We start from the raw sequence: 21,375 nt of genomic DNA, 5'->3' as shown, positions 1-21,375 counted from the left end.
ATCTGCTGGCAACTTCCCCAAGCTGGGCCACCGGTATCTATCCCTGTGTTTTACCTAAACCAGCAAATAATGGTCTGCCAGAGCTGAAGAGTGGAGCAAGTGTACCAGTGGAGTTATTGGATTAAGCTACAGCAAATAAGAGTTTGGCGCAGCACATGATGGAAACACCTTGGATGCCTCCAGGTTAAGTTTCTATTGAACCAGATCAAAAAGAAATTCTGTCTTCAGAAGAAGGATTAAAGTCCCAAAAAAAGTAATGACGAGGTCTAACAGGGATTACCACTGGTGTTGCATTCCCTCTTTTGAGAGCGTGGACAGTTTGTGTAATTACTGTCACTGCCAGAAGAGTGATGCCAGCTTTTTGCTGCAGGTTTAAAACATACTTGTGTTTGTGTTGTGTGAAGCATTGCATTTCCTTACCATACCTTTGCCTTACTTTGCCTTGCTATTAAAAATTGCAATTTTAATATAATTCATCTGCATGCTTCTATTGTTCTTCTGTGGGGGGGGTTAGTGGGTTATGTGTTGGCAGCATGAGCAGAAGCAGGACATGTGTAGTAGAGATCTCTGCAGTGGCATTGGGGTTAATGTCTTGTCTTTTATTAGATGTTATCTCTGGGACCTGCTAAGAAAAAGCTGGTTTTATCTGGTCGACCTTTTGCATTAAGATTTGTCAGGCTCATGATGCACAAGTTTGTCGTTGTGTTAATCTTAGAGCAGGTGGCGAAGCAATAAAACTTTGCCCCCAAAGTTTATATAATCAAAGTCCCTGAAGATTTTGTTCCTTGAACACTGGCAGTTCCACTATTACACACGTTTCTGATGATTAATTGAATGTATTGCTGGGACATAGATAAATTTCCCTATTATATATATACTAGGTATATACTATATATACTATGTATATAGGTATATACTATATATACTATGTATATAGGTATATACCAAGTGTGGACCTCTAAATGTGTTCAGTATTTTCAGTTTGGAGTGGTGCAATAATAATAATAAAAAATAATAAATAAACATAATTGCACTGACTGTTATCTAAGTTGAATTGTGACTGTAGCAGAATTAAGAAATGGTGTGTTCATTCTGCTCATTCAATATTTGCTGAGTGAGTAAAAATCTTTCCGCTTTAAGCCATTCAAGTGAGTTTGTGACAGAATCTAAAACTTTATGCTTTTATAACTTCCACCTACACTTTTGTGTTTTCTTTGCCATTTGTTCGTTTGTCTGCAGGATTCCATGAAATGTTATGATAGAAGAAGGAAAAATCTATAAAATGTTGGTGCAGATCCAGATAATCGAAACAGGATATTTTGTTGTCTTGTCGTGAGCTTTAGTGGAACAGTTTGTTTGGCAACATAAGAGATTTATGTTAGTATCTGGTGAATGTGATCAGTTTGTCTTAATGCCAAACCTAAAGCTGACCCAAAGTATCCTCACTGTTACACATAGAAACCATACAACCTAAAAATTCACTTCCCTTCACTTGAAGCCAACAAGAACCCTACTCCAGTTCGTAAAGGACCAGTTGAAAGATAAAAAGTGTGGCCTCATTGAGAGAACTCAATTTTCCAAATGTATCTTTCATTAACAAAAAAAATCTAAACCCTAACGTTGGCCAAAGAATATCAGAATTTCACTGATGAGAAGCGGAAGAAAAATACTGCAATCAGATTTATCGTACTGGAGTTTAAGTATTGCCAGCAACTATTCTCTATTCTTCCTGCACCATCATTAAAGTTTTTGTATATTGTGCAAGGAAAATAATGGCATTCATTCATTCATTCATTCATCTGGAGTTTGAAAGGCAATCCTGAAGTCATTTATGTTGGTAGAAAAGTCACATGTGAGGATATTTAATCTATTTAAAAAGAAACAAAATCAATGATCCACTGATCAAAGCAAATGACTGCTTTGTTTTGCCGCAGCCTCCAGTCCTCCACTGGTTCTAGTGATTTTGTCAGTCTGCTGATTGTAGTTGTAAATAAGACTTCAGGTGTGATATATCGTGCTTGTCTGCAGAAAAGAGCGGACTTTGTACTACTTTGAACCTATACTGGTGGATTTCATAGTTTATGTCACACTTGGGAAACTTAATAATTACAAAAATAATTAATATACAGATTGTAGAAATACTTTTGTTGTTGAATTCGAGTTTGTAAAACAAAAGGTTGTGTCTCTGTGTGTGATCATCTAAATGCTATTTTGAGACAGCTCCAAATATAATTTAAGAGGAAGAATAATAAATCACATCATTTTATTATCATGTAAGTAATGTTTTGTCTAAAACAGCAGACTTTAAAGATGTATATTCAGCGGTTTACTTGATTTATTGGTTATGTATTTAGTTTCTATATTGTAACACTGTTTTTGTGTTGAACTTTAAAATTTAGACTGTGTCCTTTTCTGCTGATTATTCAAATAATTGTCTGACAACTTTGCGTCTTAACAAAGCACAGACAAAGGAACAGGAAGGGAGGCAACCCTGCAAGATAAATTTCAGTGATTATTGGCCCGAACACAGACAAACAGTGATGACATTCGAGAGGTGCTGCACCCCTGAATCATCCACATGACTTCCTGTTGATTTATGGGTTTGGACCTGTAGACAAAACAGATAGGGGTGGCCTTATGGACAAGTTAAAGGGTCAAGCCACCAAAACAAACAGAGCCTGTGCTTCCCGAGGGATTTCCTGCTTGACAACATGAAACAAATCCACCACAGGCAGCATAATCAATTTAAAATACTGTGTCTTGTCATTGAAAGACTCCACAAACACAGTCATTTTCTGCCCGCCATATAAACAAGAGTGATAGTTATGTCTGGTGACTGATGCATTGTTTTTTGAATTAAGATTTCTGGTTTTGTTCAGATGCAGAATGGAAGAGGGGTGGTAATTCAGTATACCGTTAAGCTTTAAACTAAAATACCACAAAATACACAGTAAAAAATACAATAAAACATCTTTACAGTTAGTTTACGCAATTTGCAAGGCATTGTGGGTAAAGTCCATGATGCAATACGTAATTTAAAGTAAGTTTTTTGGCAATTGCAATAACATACTAGTTAACAAATTTGCAGTAGTGCTAAACTTTAAAAATACCAAAAACATATTTATAGTTAGATTACCGCACTTTGAATGGCATTATAGGTATGTAGTATGAGGGAATATGTCATTTACAGTAACTGAAATTGAATTGAAATTACTGTGACATACAACATATGTGAAGCCAAAAAAATAGGCATTAGTCTGGAAATGAAGAGACGGCTAAGAGAAGGTTTATGTCAGTGGCTTTGGGTATATTGATGCTGATTGGCCTCATAAAATACTGTTCGCTAATAAAAAATTAAATACACAAAAAGACAAGCGCTGTGTCCAACATCACTCACTGACCACGAGACAGTCCAGTATGTAGTGAGTTCGCCATTTTGTAGTGCTGTCTGAATGTTTAATGACGTTTTTCATACCATATATGGTGCACTCATTGTTTCCCACAATTCATCCTGAAAAGTACTGTACAACTGATGGTCATTAACTGAGCAATACTTACCATGATGCATTGTGCTCACGAAGAAAGAGGGCAGCAGGAGCAGGCCGACATGTCATACAAATATAAATACTTTCAGGGCAGCGCATCACAGCACAAACTGGGGGGAATAATTTTATTTCCTCATTTGAAGATCATCTCACGCCTAGACTACTGAAACTCCCCCCTGGCTGGTCTGCCTGCTACTGCTATTCGATGTATGCAGCTCATCCAGATTATAGCAGCTCGACTGATCTTCAACTTACCTAAATTCACTCACACCACTCCACTCCTCGGCTCCCTTTACTGGCTACCAGTGGCTGCATGTATCCATTTCAAAACACTAGTACTTGCGTACCATGCTGTGAACAGATCGGGTCCGGTCTACATCCAGGACACGGTCAAACCTTACACCCCAGCCTGTCCACTCCACTCTGCATCTACCAATCAGCTTGCTGCTCCCTCAATGCGAGCTAGCAAACAAAATCACAACTTTTTGCCGTCCTGGCACCCAAATGTTGGAACGAGCTCCCAATTGACACCAGGACAGCAGAAAGTGTACACATCTCTTCCGACTACACCTCGCATTTAAAAACAATTGTTCCCCTTTATGGCACTTACATGTAGTACTTGTAGTTTGGCTTTTTTTGAAGCAAATTGTACTTACTTAATTCTTGGTAGTTCTGGTTTTGTACCCTCATGGTTGATGCACTAATTGTTAGACACTTGGGATAAAAGCGTCAGCAAAATAAAAAGTAATGTAATATTATGCCAACTAAGATAGAAGTACAAACGTGTGTGTGTGGACCAGTTAGATTGTTATGTTGTGGGAAATCTGTGTACACAGTCTCATTGGGAAGACTTGAGGACAAAATGCAATAATTCAATTGCATAAGAAGCATTAGTGTGTGTGTGTGTGCGCGCGTGCGCGTCTTACTTACTGATAGTGACTCAGGAGGAGGAGGGCTGTGTGTGTGTGTGTGTGTGTGTGTGTGTGTGTGTGTGTCGTCATGGCGGCTCATGTATAGTGAATGAGGAGGCGGCGTCCTCGCAGGAAAACTGGCTGCTTCTGGTTTCCAGACATAAATACAAAGCGGAGCCGGTCTGAGGGAGAAACGGGCACAAAGGAAAGAGGAGCAGTCCTGAGGTTGTGTGTGTTTTTAACAGCTGAAGATCAAGAGAGTCAGGTAACCAGCTGATCGACTCACAACACGCACACAACACACACACACACACACGAGTCGTTTCTAACAGTGGCGTTATAAATATGACGGTGTTCAGATTTGTACCAGAGAGAACGGGCTGATTTCAGCGTGAGGCTGGAAACTGTGTGAGAGCAGCGGGTTCACTGGAGCTGTGTACATGTGAGATGATCACACGTCCGGCAGTTGTTTGTGTTGATGAACGCAACACGACAGATGACACGTTATTAACGCTGATGTGTAGGTCTGATCATGTATGTGTGTGTGTGTGTGTGTGTGTGTACAGGCTCTGTAACGGGACACATTACTCTGCCGCTGTTGTGTATGTTTTGTGTTTCCTCTGCTTTAAAACGTGTTGAGTTTGTGTCGATGGTTTGTTCTGATTCTGATAATTGGTCAGAGGAACTTAGTGAAGTTTGCTTTGTTCCAAACTGCTGCCACTTTGGCTCCAGCGCTTATACGTGGCACTGGAGGCTTCTACTGTACAGATCCATTCAACAGAGTGGAGACAGAGTCCCACTCTTTATCAGCGATCACTGATATCCTCACTTAACTGTACGCATTCAAACTTTTAGTCCTTATCTTTATAATTCATGTTTTCACTTAATGCTAACCCACCCCTTACTGGATTAGGTCAATTACTACGCTAATTATTTACTGATGCTTTATATAGATCAGAATCATCAGGGTTCAAATAACGTTCATCCAGGTTGTTCTTAGGTCTCAGTTAAGTCCTTAACCAAAAGGTTTTAATCCAATCAAAGCTGCAGGTGGAAATGTCAACAAGTTGATAATAAACGGATTTAATGCTGGGTGATACGGACAAAGTTACATCAAGATAAACATTTTCACATCAGTCGATATTGGTAATAATCACAACAAATTTGACAAAATTATTATTATTATTGTTATTATAATGTAAAGACTTAAATCTGAGCAGCAACACTTTATAAACAGTCAACGCATTTAATCTGACCTCCTCACCTATCATAGTATCATATCAATATACCGAATGTTTTTATATGTATGTATTTGACTTTTCATATAATGCTTTTCAGAATCAGGAACATTTATTGATCTTCCAGGGAGAAATTGGAAAAATTATTGTTGTAAGTGGCTTCATTAAAACCTTCAATTTGATTCATTGTTTCTGGGTTCTAATGTGTTATTTTTATTAAAGAAATTGACCTAAAATGAACTTTTTTTAAATTTATGTGCTTTTTTTTAATCTAGTGTATAATCCGTTTTAGTGATGATAATTTGCCGGTCATCAAAACTCAATGTGTGTAGCCTGTTCTGAGCATGTCCCCCTGTAACTTGTGTGTATAATTGGTGTTAATAGTGATCTTTCAGGGCACTGTTCTGCTCTTTATATGCATCGGGAGAAAATACAATGTGGTGTACAGTATTACAGTGTGTGTGTGTGTGTGTGTGTGTGTGTGTGTGTGTGTGTGTTTTGTCATTTCATCATCTCAGCTTGGGAAAACCAGAGCTGTGAGAGAAGTGTGGAATTTCTGGCCTTTGGAACAAGCCCCTCAATGTATGGAAGTAAAATTGTATTTTAACATTTACAAACAGTTACATGGGCCTGATAATGGAAACACAGATGTGCGTATATACACGACTCATTCCAGTTGTGTCCACAATTATAGCAGAGAACAGAGTTGAGAGCCACACAGTCATTAGAGATATTCCTGCTCAAGGCTGACCCTGCTCTCCAGAAGGCCATGGGCAGATGCTCTGACTGTACTGTAGATTGTCATTTCTAGGTCAGTGCTAGCCCCGCCTCCCCCACCTACCCCTTGCCCCTCCCGCCTCATCCTCCTCTGCCTATCTATCCAAGCTCAGCCCACAAATTAATCTGCAGAGCGTGGCGTGCTGTGAGTGTATGGATGGGATGGATGCAATCTGTCAGCAAGGCCAGTGTGTGATTAAACACTGTCAACGAATTAAATCATTCATTTATTATAATCATAGTTGCTTTCCTGCATCACGGCAAAGGGACTATTTCTCCTGACCCTATCAGACTTTTATTTTATGAAAAATCCAAACCTGCTTGGTCATCCTGTGCCTGTTCCTCACATGTAAGGTTGTGCCATGAATCTGTTTATTTTACTTTCAGCAGTAGAGAAGTGATTTGTGGCACGACCACGTGACCCACGTCTAAGGGAAAGGTTGAAGGAAAACAGGTTTAAAAAAAACTTCCTACAACACTTTCTTTAATGCTACATCCATAGTCTTCTCTTTGGCTAGTGCCGGTTGTTTTCTTCCAGAAGGGGGACATGTGATAGGAACCTGACAAATCAGCGACAGCCATGTGGTGACCAAAAAACCCTAATCCCCAAGCAGTTTTGAGGGTCTTCGTCATTGGTGACAAACATCTCTGTTTCTGCCCATCCAGACAAAAACGTAGCCGTGGATTTTTCAAACTTGTTTTATGTGGCTCTAAATCTCAGCAAAGTTGATACGTTTTCAAATGAAAAAAAAAACATGGATAAACTATTGGTGAAGTCAGGACATTAGACAGTGATTGGCAAGAGGCAGGGAAACCAGACAGACAGGAAATGTCTTCTAATCACATCAACAGTGAAAGTGAAAATATTAGGATATTTGTCAGAATCACCCAGTTTTGCTTTGAGCTTTGTTTGATCACGAAAACTAAAAAGCTGAGGCATTTACCCAATGTCCAAATACAGGTACTACACAGAGGTGGGACGTGTTTACACAGCATGAAATTATTCAATTTATGGCCAAGAAACTCAAGTTAACAGATGATGGAGAAATCAGATGCAAATGTTTGGACATCAAGGAGGGCTGCAGTCTTTTACTGTCCAGGGAGCCTAAGTACCACTGATGATCAATTACGAATACATATAAAACCTGCTGCAAATACATATATGTTAAAATCAGCATATATACGTTTTTATAATATGTATACTGTATAAATCAAAACATGCACACAGTACCCCAAATCAAGTATACACAGTGCAGGTCAACAGTTTGCTAGTGCATGATAATATGTGCAACTGCATTCCTGCAAGTGCACAGTCAACAAAATGCAACTAATAGAATATTTTACAGTAAACGGAACAATACCACCCACCACTGCATCCATTTTTGTCAGATACGTTGTCTACGCTCGCTCTGCGCCACAAAGCTGTGTCCTCCTGTGACCCTCATCTCTTTTGCAGCTGCGGAATATAAAGGAGCTGCAACCACAGCATGGAGAAAACTCACAACGCTCAATGATAAGTTTGTGCCATTTATTCTCTAACATGCAGCAGTGTAGGAAACACACAAGTTTCAAAACCACCGACTCAATAAGCGAATAAAACCCAACAATCACAGGAAAGGTCTTTTTAGCCTGCACTGTAAACCCTGATGAGTTCAGTTAACTCAAAAAAATATTGTTGAAACTGATTACATAAAATTTTTTAATTAATGTTAACTAAATATTTTGAGTTAAAATAACAGTCTTGATTAAGTATGCTTTACTTGTAATCTTAAGGGGCACTAACTTACTTTGGTAAGTTTAACAAAACTTATCTGATAAGTATGTTCTACTAGTATCTACAAGTGTAGATAACTTGATTCTTCTTATTATTGTATAACTGAGTTTTTCACTTATGTTTACTTAAAATTTTCAATTCAAAAGAAGCTCTATACTAACTCCAGTACAAGCAAAAATATCAGCAAATCTTGCTCAGTTTAACCCAAAATAAGATCAAAATCTCTATGTAGTACACATACAGTCAAAAACACATTAACAAGGTTAGATGCAACTCAGTTTTTATTGAGTAAAAATACTACAACAACAAACAAATAGTTTTCTAAAATTCTACACTTCCATGTGCTGAATACCTGAAATAGTGCAATACTTGTCATATCAGGATTCCCACGTAAGAAATCATTTCCCAGGATTTTTTCAAGAACAGTGCCCTCAGATTTTTTAGTAAGTATTGGCCAAGTCTTTTGGGTAATGTAAATGCAGTGCATAAATCAGTCCAAGAAGAATCACATAGGTGTCAGCCAATGTATTCACGTCAATCACAAGATTACCCTCAATGAGAACTGCAACCCTATTTGGGCAGAGGAATGTGGCATCAGTTGAACTGGCACGGATCAAAGCAAGGCCAACTGGTACGTCATCAATGTCCAGTTCAGGGGACTGCACAGGCTGAAGATGAGAGAGAGAGGAGAAACACCTCTTAGTGTAACACAATACAAACTGATTGCACCACAAGCTACAGCATCAAATGACCACAGACGATGCAACATTTCTATAAAATAAAACAGATTTTTAAGCAGATTCTTGCCTGACTTTATTAGACTGTTTTAGTGTCAAATTGCCAACTGGATGTAAATTTATATTATCTCCTTTTGCTACACTAAAAAAATATCTTTCCAGTGAATTTCATAACAGCAGGGGAGTTCTTTTTTTGAACTATGAACCTACAGAGCTACCATAACATGCCTTGATAATGTTTATCAACACTTTATAGTGCTGAGGTAACGGGAGATCATATTCAACAGTTGTCTGCCTCTTTGTTATTCATCTATGTTTTGTACGTTAATTGTCCAGTTATTGGGTTAGCTAATGACTGTGAAATGCTAAGGATAGGAGGTCAGAGCATTCACTGTTGCATATACTGTATATTGATATGTTTATACTGACAGCTATTATTTGTTGTTGATTAAGGTGTTTAATTCTTTATTTCTATTACTTGTTCAACTCTACTAGTAGTTCTAATTCCTGAAACATCTACATACCAGCTTGCAGACTTCATGTAACACCCAGCTTCTTCTGCTTCAGGCTCAAAGAAAGAAGATTTACATGAGTTTTACAGACATACAAATCACTTGACTCTTTAAATACTGAACAAAATTACAAAAACATCATTACTATTTCATTATTAGGCTGTGAAGGGAAAAAGACTCGAAAAAGCTGTTGACTAATGGTGTTTCCAGTAAGGCCTGTAAGAATTTGTAAGACTTTAACATGAAACTTCTCACTTAATGTTTGACATGCACAAAGAGTAAAAGTTCTGCAGCAGGCCACTGTTTTCCTTGAGAAAAAAACTAACACACTAACGTTAACATTCCACTTTGAGTTATAAAGTCATTATCAATAAATAAGGATACTGCTTTCTACTTCACTTTTGCATTTATGTCAGTGTAGAGGCAATAATTACACTAACTTAGCTCAACACATTAAATTCAAATGGATAAAATAATTGTTTTTATGCAAAAAATACAACAAATAATTTGCTAAACACAGAGGTAAAAGACAAAGAACAACAACTTACCAGAGAGGAGCGCTCAAAAAGGAGAAAGAGAAAGTAAAATGTATATCAGCCGGTTGTAAAACAGCTGCAAGCCACAACGGAATTAACTCCAGAAGTTGTCCCTGGTAGCGATCCGGAAGCGAAGTTCCCACAAGAAAGATGACTTTTCGCAAAAATATATCTGAATGATTGTCTCGCTGCTGCTGAGTCTGTGCAAGCGGGAACTGGAATGTTCCACCCGTTGGAATTGACGTCACAGATGACAAGTCAAACAATTTGAGTTCATTGACAAAACTGAATTAAAGTTTTTGAGTATTGTGCACTTAAAATTGAAAATCAGTTAAGATAACTCAAAAAATTTGCAGTGAATTAACTTTTTTAAATTTCTGAGTTAACACAACTTAATCCTTTTAACACACTTTTACTATTCGGTCTTACAGTGTGAGGTCTGTTTGTGAGGCATTACAATGGGTCTAATTTTACAACCATCATGTTAGATGATTCTGCTATTAATATTTGATCATTCCAGAAATATACAAATCGGAACAGCTTCACTTCAACAACATCCTTTTTTCTTGAACAATAATGAGTCTATTCATCGTGATGTTGTTGCATCAATATTTCATCCTCAGTTTCGGAGAAACCAACTGTTGAGTCTTTAAACCGTGTTTCGTGTGTGCAGTGGTACTTTATTGCAAAGGGTTAGTTTCACAGAGGGAGACAAAACTGGAACTGAAACGGAAGCTTTATTTGGTGCATGCAAACACTAATTCAGTAGAAAATCTGTAGTTCAAGCAGCAGCGCGTGGGAACTACAAGTGCAGACTAGAGTTTGATTAGAGAGTCAAACACTGCCAGGAATATACCATATGGATAAAGAAAAAAGTATTATCACGTTTAATGAGTTAATAAAAAATCCAATATTGCCACAATGAGGTATTTGAATTGCACCCAAAAAAATTATATTTTTACTAACTTTCAATAGAACTTAAATTAAGTTCTTTCAAATTAAAGTTAGCAACTTTATTAGTATAACTTGGTAAATTCAAACAAATGTAATACATTTTTGTATTGCCCATTTTAATAATTCTTGGTCCAACAATGTTCTTTTTTCAGTGTTATACGCGTTATAAGCTAATAGCTGCTGAAATATAAACAATATGATAACAATCTATTTTCCTTTCCTTCTTTGTGTTGTCATATTGCCACTTCCAGTCGAAACGCCTGCTCTGTAAATCCATGCAGGGTCTGACCCACATTTGGGACAAGGTTCATGAAGTGAGGTCAGGTGTTGAAGCGTCCAGATTAGTAGGTTTAACCCACATCTGTGTTGGAGTTTTGCGGTCATCTGGGGGAGGTTGAAACAAGAAGTGTCAGAGATTTACAGAAATGCCTGTGCACAGGGTGTCCTCGTCATGTTTTTTATATTTCAGCTCACATCCACAAACACACACACACACTCTCACACACACACAGATGTGCTGACTGGTGGTTTCCTCTCTGACCGTCTTTGTCAGCTCTTGTTGATCTGATGACTAATTGATTGCAGCAGTTTCTCAGATGTCAGAGTTCAAGATCAGGGTTAAACCCGTGTGAATATGACCAACATCTCATGGCTCAATAATCTGTGGTGTAAAAACTGTGTGTACGTGTTGAATTCAGAGGAAGATAAGATTTGAGGATAAAACAAATAAACAGGACAGCTTATTTATCAAAAATATGAGTGTTGATATTTAAGCCCATTGATTTCTAACTGTGTAAACTCAGAGTGTATTTTTGACACACTATCATGTTCACCGCTCTGTGTCTACCGTTGCTGTGGTAACAAAGAGGAGAGTATGTATATGTATGTAGCTGTTGAACTGCTGTTGATAAATTGTTGTCCTTGCATGTCAAGATGAGGGAAAACAGAGTCATTTCACAATAAAAGCCTCACAACAGTTTGAACATTACACTTCTTTCATGGAAAACTGCCACAATGTTGCCTCTTTGTACATTTCTCTACTGGGTTATCAGGAGCGTCTTGTGAATAGACTCCCACTGTGTCGTTCTTTCATAGCTGTCCATACATTCAGAGTGAGCAACCCTGTGTACTGGATTCACAAGGTCACTTGTGTATTCCTCGCTGTTAACGTTTCTGTCCCTGAGCAGTTTCCCCAGAAAAAGAAAGGCTGCAATGGGAAATCTTTTTATTTGAATGCGTGAGCGTGTCAAATGTTTTTGCCGATAGAAGTAACACTCATGGGGGAACCTCTGCTTTGGTGTAATGCTCAGTGAACAGTGTCAAACAACAGGAAACACAGATGGTAGGATGAAGATTGTCAGTTGTCATAGAGGTCTGTGTGGACAGTAGTTAAACAATATGAGGCCAACATGTTAACAAACGTTAAGCAGCCATAATTACATTTTTGATACATTTTTTTAAGCATCTGCTCCCTGAAGAATCAGCAGTTTACAGCAGGCAAGAACAAGGTGTGTACACAGTCAGAGCATGGGCAGTGATAAGCAACAGGCAGATGAACTGGCAAAAGAAGCAGGAACAATTCAGAAAGTTGTTGATAAACCGTCAGAAAAAAACAGACAAACAACTCTGTGAAGCTACAGCCTGGAAAGCACAATGGACTTCATGGCAGAGAAGTGTTATAATGAGGAGCTGATTAAGGAATTAAGAGCAGGGGAAGGTGCACGAGGAAGAGTCAGGTGGCTGAAGGGTGGGAGGGGCTGGGGTTGAGCCTAGGTCTGAAAAGACAGAAGAGTTTGTATGTTCGTATAATGATGGAATGATGGATACACAGATTTTGCTGCAACATGTATTTATAGCATGTTCTAATGACTATCCATATTGTTGTTGCTTTGTTTAAGAGCAATTATTCACTGCTATTAGAAATGCCTTTATCTTGATTCTCTGTTTAGTCATTTATAATAACTCTCAATTACATACGTGATTTATAAAATCTTCTTAACTGCAAAGCGGCAAAGAGAAGCAATAATCACTAGTAGAGAATAGATACTGGGAGATGATATTGAAGTGTACAGGTTGTATTTGCACTCATTTATTTTATTATGGTCATATGTCATTAATAAGACACAACCTCAAAGATATATCGATTTTTCCATCTTTCACTCACTGTTATCTTCTGCTTTATTTGTGTCTGTCGCCTGATAACTCAGTGTTGAATGTGCCATGTTTGACGTGCATCCTTGTCATTAATTGTCCCTCAGACTCCATCGAAGAGGAGCTTGGACGGCATGCAAAGTTGTGAAATTTCGTCAGACAGCACTGATGATCCTCTTAGTAGCGACCTACGCACTCATCGACAGCCTAGAATAGTAGTGATTGGCGCTGGCTTGGCCGGCCTTGCTGCAACTAGGGTCCTACTGAGACACGGCTTCACGGATGTCACTGTTCTAGAGGCGTCAGACCACATTGGTGGGCGAGTCCACAGCATTCAGCACGGTGAGAGGACTTGACCCTGTTTACTTCATGTCACCTTAAAACTTTGATACAATGATTCATGAATAAGTGCATTTATTTCTCATTTTGCAAAAGTTGTGATCAGGTTGCCACATTCTTAAATACAAAAAAATTAAGATTGCTGTACCTGGCTGGTCCATAATCGTTAAAATAAAAATTCAAATGAACACACTGGACACAATATATAATGAATTTAAAACAACCTAATGAAACAAAATTGATTAAAAAAACTAATAAAATGCATACAAATATTCCAATGATAAAAAAAAGGTAATAATAATAGCAATAATAAGAAATTTTAACTCTTATTGTTGGAGTTGCAATTTGGTAAATGCTCACATTGTTTCCCTAATTAATCTCAATGATGTTCAGAGATATAATCATGCTTTTACTTGATCTGCTTAAGTGATGCTGGCAGAGTCAAGAAGTGCAAGTGATTTCCATTAGAACGAACTGCTTCAACTTGCAATGACAAACAAATTTTAACAGGACTTAAAAAAAGATCACATGTGAACTTACTCAACGCATTTAAATGTGTAAAAATATGTTTAAATGCATCTTTTATGTGAACGCTTCTTTCGTTATCGAATAATTGCTGAGCCATTTCTGTCTTTGATTGTAAAATGAATGTAATAATTTTTTGTGTGACGGGATCATCCTTTAGAAAAATTACATAATTAATGTTATTCCAGTGGGCTTCAGTAACTACAGTTTGTTAATTGAATTGACCTTCCGCTCGAACAGGTTAATTATCTAAAACTCAACTGAGTTTGAAAAGTCTTTATCTTCTGTTTCATTTAAAGCCACACAGGAGACTTTGATCCAAACTCACACTGATCTCTTTGCTTTTTCTTCCGTTTGCAGGTGAAGCAACTTTGGAGCTCGGAGCCACCTGGATCCATGGTGCCATCGGGAACCCCGTGTACCACCTGGCAGAGGACAACGGGCTGCTGGAGCATACCACAGATGGGGAGAGGAGCGTGGGACGCATCAGCCTGTACACCAAGAATGGTGTCGCTCACTACCAGACCAACGTGGGGAAGAGAATCCCCAAGGACCTGGTGGAGGAGTTCAGTGACCTGTACAACGAGGTGACGGTGGAGCATATGCACACATTGGTTCAGGCATGGAGTCACAATTGCATGGAAATGGGAATCTGCCACTCTCACTCTCTATTCTACTAAGCAGCTTCACATGCAAGTCAGTTTGGTAAAAAGCTGGGCTCTCAATGATAGCTTCAAAACCTACAGCAATGGTGGCTAAGTCTGCTAGCATCACCACTTCTGGTAGTGGACCTTTAGGTTGAATATGAACTATACCTTTAACGCCCTGGAGATAAAATTCAACAATCGACTATTTGTGTGGTGATCCCACCTACTGCAACTTTAATGTGTTTTATTCAGAAGTTCCAGCGTTATCACTACATGTGTTTAGTCGGTCTGTCTGTACGTCCGTATATATGAATATATGTCTGTTTTCCATTCTGTTCTTGTGAACAAGGTCTCAGGAAATCCTGAAGGGAATTTTATTTGCTGCCGTCACACACATCCATTTGGACTCAAGGATGAAATGATTAGATTTTGGCGGTCAAATCACAAAATACGTTTTTGGCCATAACTCAAGAATTACAACAATGTACAAGTACAACCTTTGAATCTTCAAAACATATATCATATGAGTCATGACAGACATGGATGTAACTGCAGATTGGACTGACTGGTGGAGGCAAACATTTGTAGTGATTTTGAGTTGTTTCTTTGTGATGGTAAAAGAAGAGTTCAACATTTGGCCCCATCTGCTCTGAACTGAACTAAACTGGTTTCTTTGTTTCCTCTTTTAGTGTCTTATGGTTTCTTTACATCCTTCCTCATTCTGTTTGCTCCAGAATGACCCTGTCTGTCACCTCTCACCCTGCTGTAGGTGTATGAGCTGACTCAGGAGTTCTTCCAGAACGGGAAGCCAGTTTGTGCTGAGAGCCAGAACAGCGTTGGCATCTTTACACGAGACGGGGTGCGCAAGAAGATCATGTTGGATCCGGATGATTCTGAGAGCATCAAGAAGCTCAAACTGTCCATGCTTCAACAGTACCTCAAGGTGTGTGTGTGTGTGTGTGTGTGTGTGTGTATTCTCAATATTCACTGTGTCTGTGAGTGTGTGAAACAGGTTTCTCTTTACTTTCCTTTAAATTATTCCTTTGTGAATCAGACGGTGCTTTTGCCGTAACAACCATAAAATAAAACAGACCTTCATTATAAAGTTGAAAAATGATATGAAAACAATTTGATAACAAACTTTCACATCTAATCTGTTTGCCTACTGGTTTTGTAATTGTGAGGGTTAATTAGACAATAGTCAGCTTTTCATTAAAATACAATGTGTTTGTTAATTAGACAGTAATTTAGCTTATGACTTATACACATCTTTCTTGTAGATAGCCATAGACAAATATGCAGGCTTGTGCTTTCTATAGCTATTGAGTATAATCATGTTATTTATCTCTTGACATACACAGAAACACACTGGAGTGTGTTATTAAATGCAGCAGAGAGGAGACGGAGGCACATTAACCACCAGGTATCTGCTACCACACTGGCTTAGCAGCTAACGAGGCCATCACAGTCGCATAATTTTGCGTTTTAATGAATCCCCACCAGTATGTGTCCTCTAAATAAAACAACATGGTAAATGCAGTTTAATGATGCTGGTGAGTTCAGAGTTGTAGCTGTAGAAACAAGTTGTTGTAGAAAACAGTAAAGTACCGACAGGAATGTATGGATTAAAAGGAGACATATTCTGCCTATTTTCAGGTTGATCATTTTAATTTGTGTTATTATTTGAAAACATTAGCTCCTCTTGTCAGCCTCTGTCTGTCGGCCTCAGCTCTCACTTCACCTGGCTTTACTAGGAGCCGTGCCAGATCAGGTGCTAGGCGTATATTATGCAAATGTGGGAGTTTCGGCCGCATTCCCAACGAGGCTTCTCAGGAGCTTCAGGTGTTTTCTGTGCTGGAGTGGAGCTCCGTTAAAAACTGAGATTGTTGATTTTTTCGCTTTGCAGATCTTTTAAATACACAAAAACCTATACAACATACTCAAGGGAAAAACTGAAAAAGCATCATATGTCTCCTAAATTGCAAAGACTGTGTCTCCAGAATCTTGTCTTTGGGTGAAACACTAAACTGATGATTAACAAGTAGTATAGCAGGTCTAATTCTTTACGATGAAATGTCCTCCTGTTTCAGGTGGAGAGTTGTGAAAGCAGCTCTCCCAGTATGGATGAGGTGTCTCTGAGTGAGTTTGGGGAGTGGACAGAGATCCCTGGTGCCCATTATGTCATTCCTGAAGGCTTCATGAAGATCGTGGAGCTCCTGGCCCAGGACATTCCCTCGCGCACCATCAGCCTTAGCAAACCGGTCCGCTGCATCCACTGGAACTATTCAGCCCAGCATCAGGAGGTGATCGCAAAGAGCAGCGACACCAACCAGGACAACAACCACAACACGAACAACCACAGCTGCCAGCCTCAGGACCCGCTGCTACTGGTTCGCCCCATTTGCGTGGAGTGTGAGGATGAGGAGTGGATTGTGGCCGACCACGTGATCGTGACAGCTTCTCTGGGCGTATTGAAGCAGAACCACGAAGCCATGTTCTCCCCTTCTCTGCCAGAGGACAAGGTGCTCGCCATAGAGAAGCTGGGCATCAGCACCACCGACAAGATATTCTTGGAGTTCGAAGAGCCCTTCTGGAGCCCGGAGTGCAACAGCATCCAGTTTGTGTGGGAGGATGAGGCTCAGCTGGAACAGCTGGCTTACCCCGAGGAGCTGTGGTACAAAAAGATCTGCAGCTTTGACGTCCTTTACCCGCCCGAACGCTACGGCTACATGCTGAGCGGCTGGATCTGTGGGCAAGAGGCACTGTACATGGAGCGCTGTGATGACGAAACAGTGGCTGAGACATGCACTGAGCTGCTGAGGCGCTTTACAGGTCAGGACATGGACACACAAGGAAATGAAGTTTTTTGGTTCCTCATCTCAGTTCCTGTGCACACTGTAGGAGCTTTGTGGGATTTAATTAACTCCCTCTTTAAAACCTTTAGATTTTATTTGATCATCATCTAATCAAAGAAAATTTTCTCAAGGACAAAATACTCTTTACAAAAACAGATAACTTCTTTGTAATATTTTGTCATTTCTGACCATTGGTTAGACTGACTTCGTCTGAAAACAGAAAATATCAAATTCCATCTGAACTATAGTCGAGCAGTAATCTAAAGCTAACACAATAGCCTTAGTCGACTGAGCCTGTTAGTGCAGTGAATCATATGATCCGGGACCATGGGTCATTGTGTTTCTTCTGAAGGAAATGACATAAGCCTCAGTCGTGACGTAAGTGGCTTTTTTCACGAGAAAAGGCTGACAGATAATACAGCTTGATGACTCAGGTGTCTGTTTTTGTCTCCTGTGAGAAAAAGTGTCACCACCCCAAAAGCAACACCGAGTAAGAGGAGAGATCGCACGTTAGATAACCTGAGGACGACTTTCCTTCAACTGATATTTGATCGATCCCCCTTTCTCTTGGGAGACACTGGAATGACTGATATTTTCCCTGAGTCACTGTTGCTGACACTAGTCATAGAAAACACATCACGTCTTATGAAACAGAGGAATTCTGGTAAAACAACCTGTAGCTGCTTCAAGGTTTAATTTAAATGCAAAGTAAAAATCAGTTGAACAAAGGATTTAATTTATATTCATATTTCAGTACATAAGGAAGATGTTGAGACAAATGTCTGTGACTGTTACTTTTGTTATCTTGCGTGTGTGTACAAGTTAAAAAATATCTAACAACATGGTAATATCTTGTGCCCACATAGTAATACCTTGAGTCAACAAGATAATTCTTATCTCTAGTCATTTATTTATCTTGTGTGTTATTCTCAATGTGCGCTACGATTTTTTTCATCTTGTGCCCACAATTTTGGTATTGCTGGGCTTCTGTAGCCGCTTCAGAAATGGGTCACAATGCGAGAGCAGGCACAGCGGCTGTCATTGTCGTGATGAGGTCGATGAACCTATGGATGCATACTGTAAATCACACACACACACACGCACACACATTTAGGTCATTGTGGTTTAATCCTCTCAGCTGTTGCTTAATTACATATAGACTCGCTGGTGCCTCTACGCTCACAGAGGGTTACAAGTTGATTAGTCTTGACAGATGGGACGTCCCAGTAAAAGGCCTCAACTGACAGCCGCCACAGTCTTAGTTTGAACTGGTTTGAATCTGTGATGCACTGGATGTTTTAGAAACCAGACTGTCGGTGATTGTCGTTATGTTTCTCCCTCCACCAACTGCACTGACTCCCTCTCTGTCTCTCGTCTGTTTGTCCGTCCACAGGGAACCCTGACATTCCAAAGCCCCGGCGTGTCCTGCGCTCCTCGTGGGGCAGTAACCCGTTCATCCGAGGCTCCTACTCCTTTACCAGGGTGGGCTCCAGTGGTGGGGACTGTGAGAGACTGGCCATGCCACTGCCTTACGCCAACAGCACCAAGGCTCAAGTAAGACAACCACAACACAACACAACACAACACAACACATGGAGTGTACACAATCATAATGAACACCTCTACCATGGAATGCAGTTCAGTTACTACCTTTGTGAAGTTTATAATGTGAGACTGAATCATTAACTTTATGCTAATTCTTCTGCCAAAGTTAGTTGTGCTTCTGTAGTCGAAGCTGCATTATTTTTAGGCCCTTTGTCCACTAGGTTTGAGCAGTTAGAGTTATACTTTAAATTAATTTTCAAATAGACTTAAGTAAGGCTAAGTAAGGCTGTCCTGGCTAATGCAAATAATTCGTAAAATGGAAAGTTAAGAACTTAAAATATTAGTGCAATTAAAGGGAAAAAGAATCTGAGACACTCTCTTCTCGATTACGACTTTTATGCACTTTTCTCATAAAATGATGACTATTGTGCTTTATCAATACATTATTTTATGAAAAAATATATAGGATTCAAATATTTAAAAAATAGTCTGGTCATTCTGGGGTGTATCTTCTACGAGAGCCTTTACTCTGCCTGTGCATCTAGTTGTTTACAATCCCTGCTCACACTCAAAAGCATCTGGCTCTAACATGCCAGTGTCATCGCTGCCGTGTCACATCCCAGCACATGCAGAGCAAATACAGCTGGTGTCAGGGGGTAATGAATCCTGACTCCTGGCCGGGAGTCTAGATCATGAAACCTGACACGTTCTGGGTGAAGGGGAGGAGGGGTTAGTGGGGGGCTGAGCTTCAGCCCCCCTGTCACACTGAAACCTTAAGCTTTGAGGAAAGTTGCTGTACCTCTACATGTGAAGCACTAACAAGGAAATCAGTGATGGAAATAGAAAATATTTCTGCACGAGAGGCCAAGAATATGCTGACAGTGACGGATCTTGATTCTCCCCCTTCCCTCGTCCTCAGCCTCTGCAGGTCCTGTTTGCTGGTGAGGCCACCCACAGAAAATACTATTCCACTACCCATGGTGCTTTGCTGTCAGGACAAAGAGAAGCCACTCGCCTGGTAGAGATGTACCAGGACCTGCACAGAGCTCAAACCACGAAGCCTAATATGTAAATAAAACAAACCTCTGACTAATACTGGAAAATAAAAACACAAACAATAGAAAACTGTGGGTTTTTAATCTTTTTATTTTGATGATTAAGTTATACTTAAAGCATAACTCGGGCATTATTACATTGTTAACAAATGACTATTGTTTCTATTGTACTGTAGATTGAATCATGCTAATTTTCTTTGGGATGTACTGGTCAAATGTTTCCAGTGGTGCTGTCATTTTTGTGTCTTTATCATTTTATCTTATGTTGTTCATTTTTAAAATCAGTAATTTAATGGTTATAATAACAGCTTCTGTAATTTAACTTGGTTTTGTAAGTGCCTTCTGTATGTAAGGTTATGTTCTTTTAAAAATAATGGAAATACTAAATAAGTATTCAGAAAGTTTTAACAAAATAAAAACTTTATCATCATCAAACAAAACCAGCTCCGTGTTGTTCATTCAGTGAACGATTAACCATCCTCCTCCACCTCTGTCCTCATTAATATTTTCCACCACAGACGAGACGCTGTTTCTGTTCATTTTAAATCAGTGAGAGACAGAGAGACAGAAAGTGATTGCACATGAGAGGAACGGAAAAGGCTCCAGTGCTGTAAAGCTGTGCCAAAATGACAGATGGTGTTGGAACAGACCTCAACCCAGTCCTCACTTCTGTTGGACAACAGTGTTAATCCTCCTCATCGGTGACAAACACAATCAGATGCTGAGAAGAACTGGGAGAGTTTTAATAAGCAACAGATAAACTTCATTCCTCCCCACTTATTACTTTACACTTGTACGGTACTTGTACAGAGTTAACAAGTTCCTTCATAATAGGATGACTGACAATATTTGTCATCTGCTATGTTCCCCCTCATTGAAAAACCACCTCCTGTCATCAAAATGACTTTCTTCTAAGATGTAAAGATGAGAATTTATCATTGTTGACAGTTTATTTCAAACAGGATTTCAAAAAATAATGTCAAATCAAGGCATCACACAGTAAGAAGGTTCCAATTTCAAATCCTGGTCCTCCCGGTGCCTCTCTGTTTGGAGTTTACTTGTTCTCTCTGTGTTTGTGTGGAGTTTTTCTCCAGGTCCTCCAACTTCCAAACATGACATGTAGATTGGGGTTTGGTTAATTGGAAATTAAAATTGGCCATAAGGGTGAGAGTGAGCATGGATGGTTTGTCTCTCTATGTCGGCTCTTCAATACGCTGGCGACCTGTTCAGGGTTGACCCCGCCTCTTGCCCAATGCCAGCTAGGATTGACTCTT

At 39.4% G+C, this 21,375-nt stretch overlaps 1 protein-coding gene across 1 annotated transcript; it reads left to right on the top strand.

Annotated features, from left to right (window-relative positions):
- The first annotated feature begins 4,531 nt into the window (after positions 1–4,531).
- Positions 4,532–20,541, top strand: smox (spermine oxidase). The gene is made up of 7 exons (XM_020100489.2): positions 4,532–4,721; positions 13,243–13,477; positions 14,360–14,586; positions 15,416–15,589; positions 16,737–17,478; positions 18,895–19,055; positions 19,966–20,541. The coding sequence occupies exons 1-7, from the start codon at positions 4,566–4,568 to the stop codon at positions 20,116–20,118; spliced, it is 1,848 nt and encodes a 615-aa protein (XP_019956048.1). The 5' UTR covers positions 4,532–4,565; the 3' UTR covers positions 20,119–20,541.
- Positions 20,542–21,375: the final 834 nt, after the last annotated feature.

This window comes from Paralichthys olivaceus, chromosome 8 (genome assembly GCF_024713975.1).
Source record: "Paralichthys olivaceus isolate ysfri-2021 chromosome 8, ASM2471397v2, whole genome shotgun sequence".
Classification (NCBI taxonomy): Eukaryota; Metazoa; Chordata; class Actinopteri; order Pleuronectiformes; family Paralichthyidae; genus Paralichthys; species Paralichthys olivaceus.
This window is presented reverse-complemented; position numbering and strand designations above follow the sequence as displayed.

What these genes read in the sequence shown, in the direction of transcription:
- smox (XM_020100489.2), top strand. Translation starts at nt 4,566, where the DNA reads ATGAGGAGGCGGCGTCCTCGCAGGAAAACTGGCTGCTTCTGGTTTCCA. An exon ending in CTGAAGATCAAGAGAGTCAG is followed by an intron (nt 4,722 to 13,242) that starts GTAACCAGCTGA and finishes ATTGTCCCTCAG; the next exon opens with ACTCCATCGAAGAGGAGCTT. An exon ending in TCAGTGACCTGTACAACGAG is followed by an intron (nt 14,587 to 15,415) that starts GTGACGGTGGAG and finishes ACCCTGCTGTAG; the next exon opens with GTGTATGAGCTGACTCAGGA.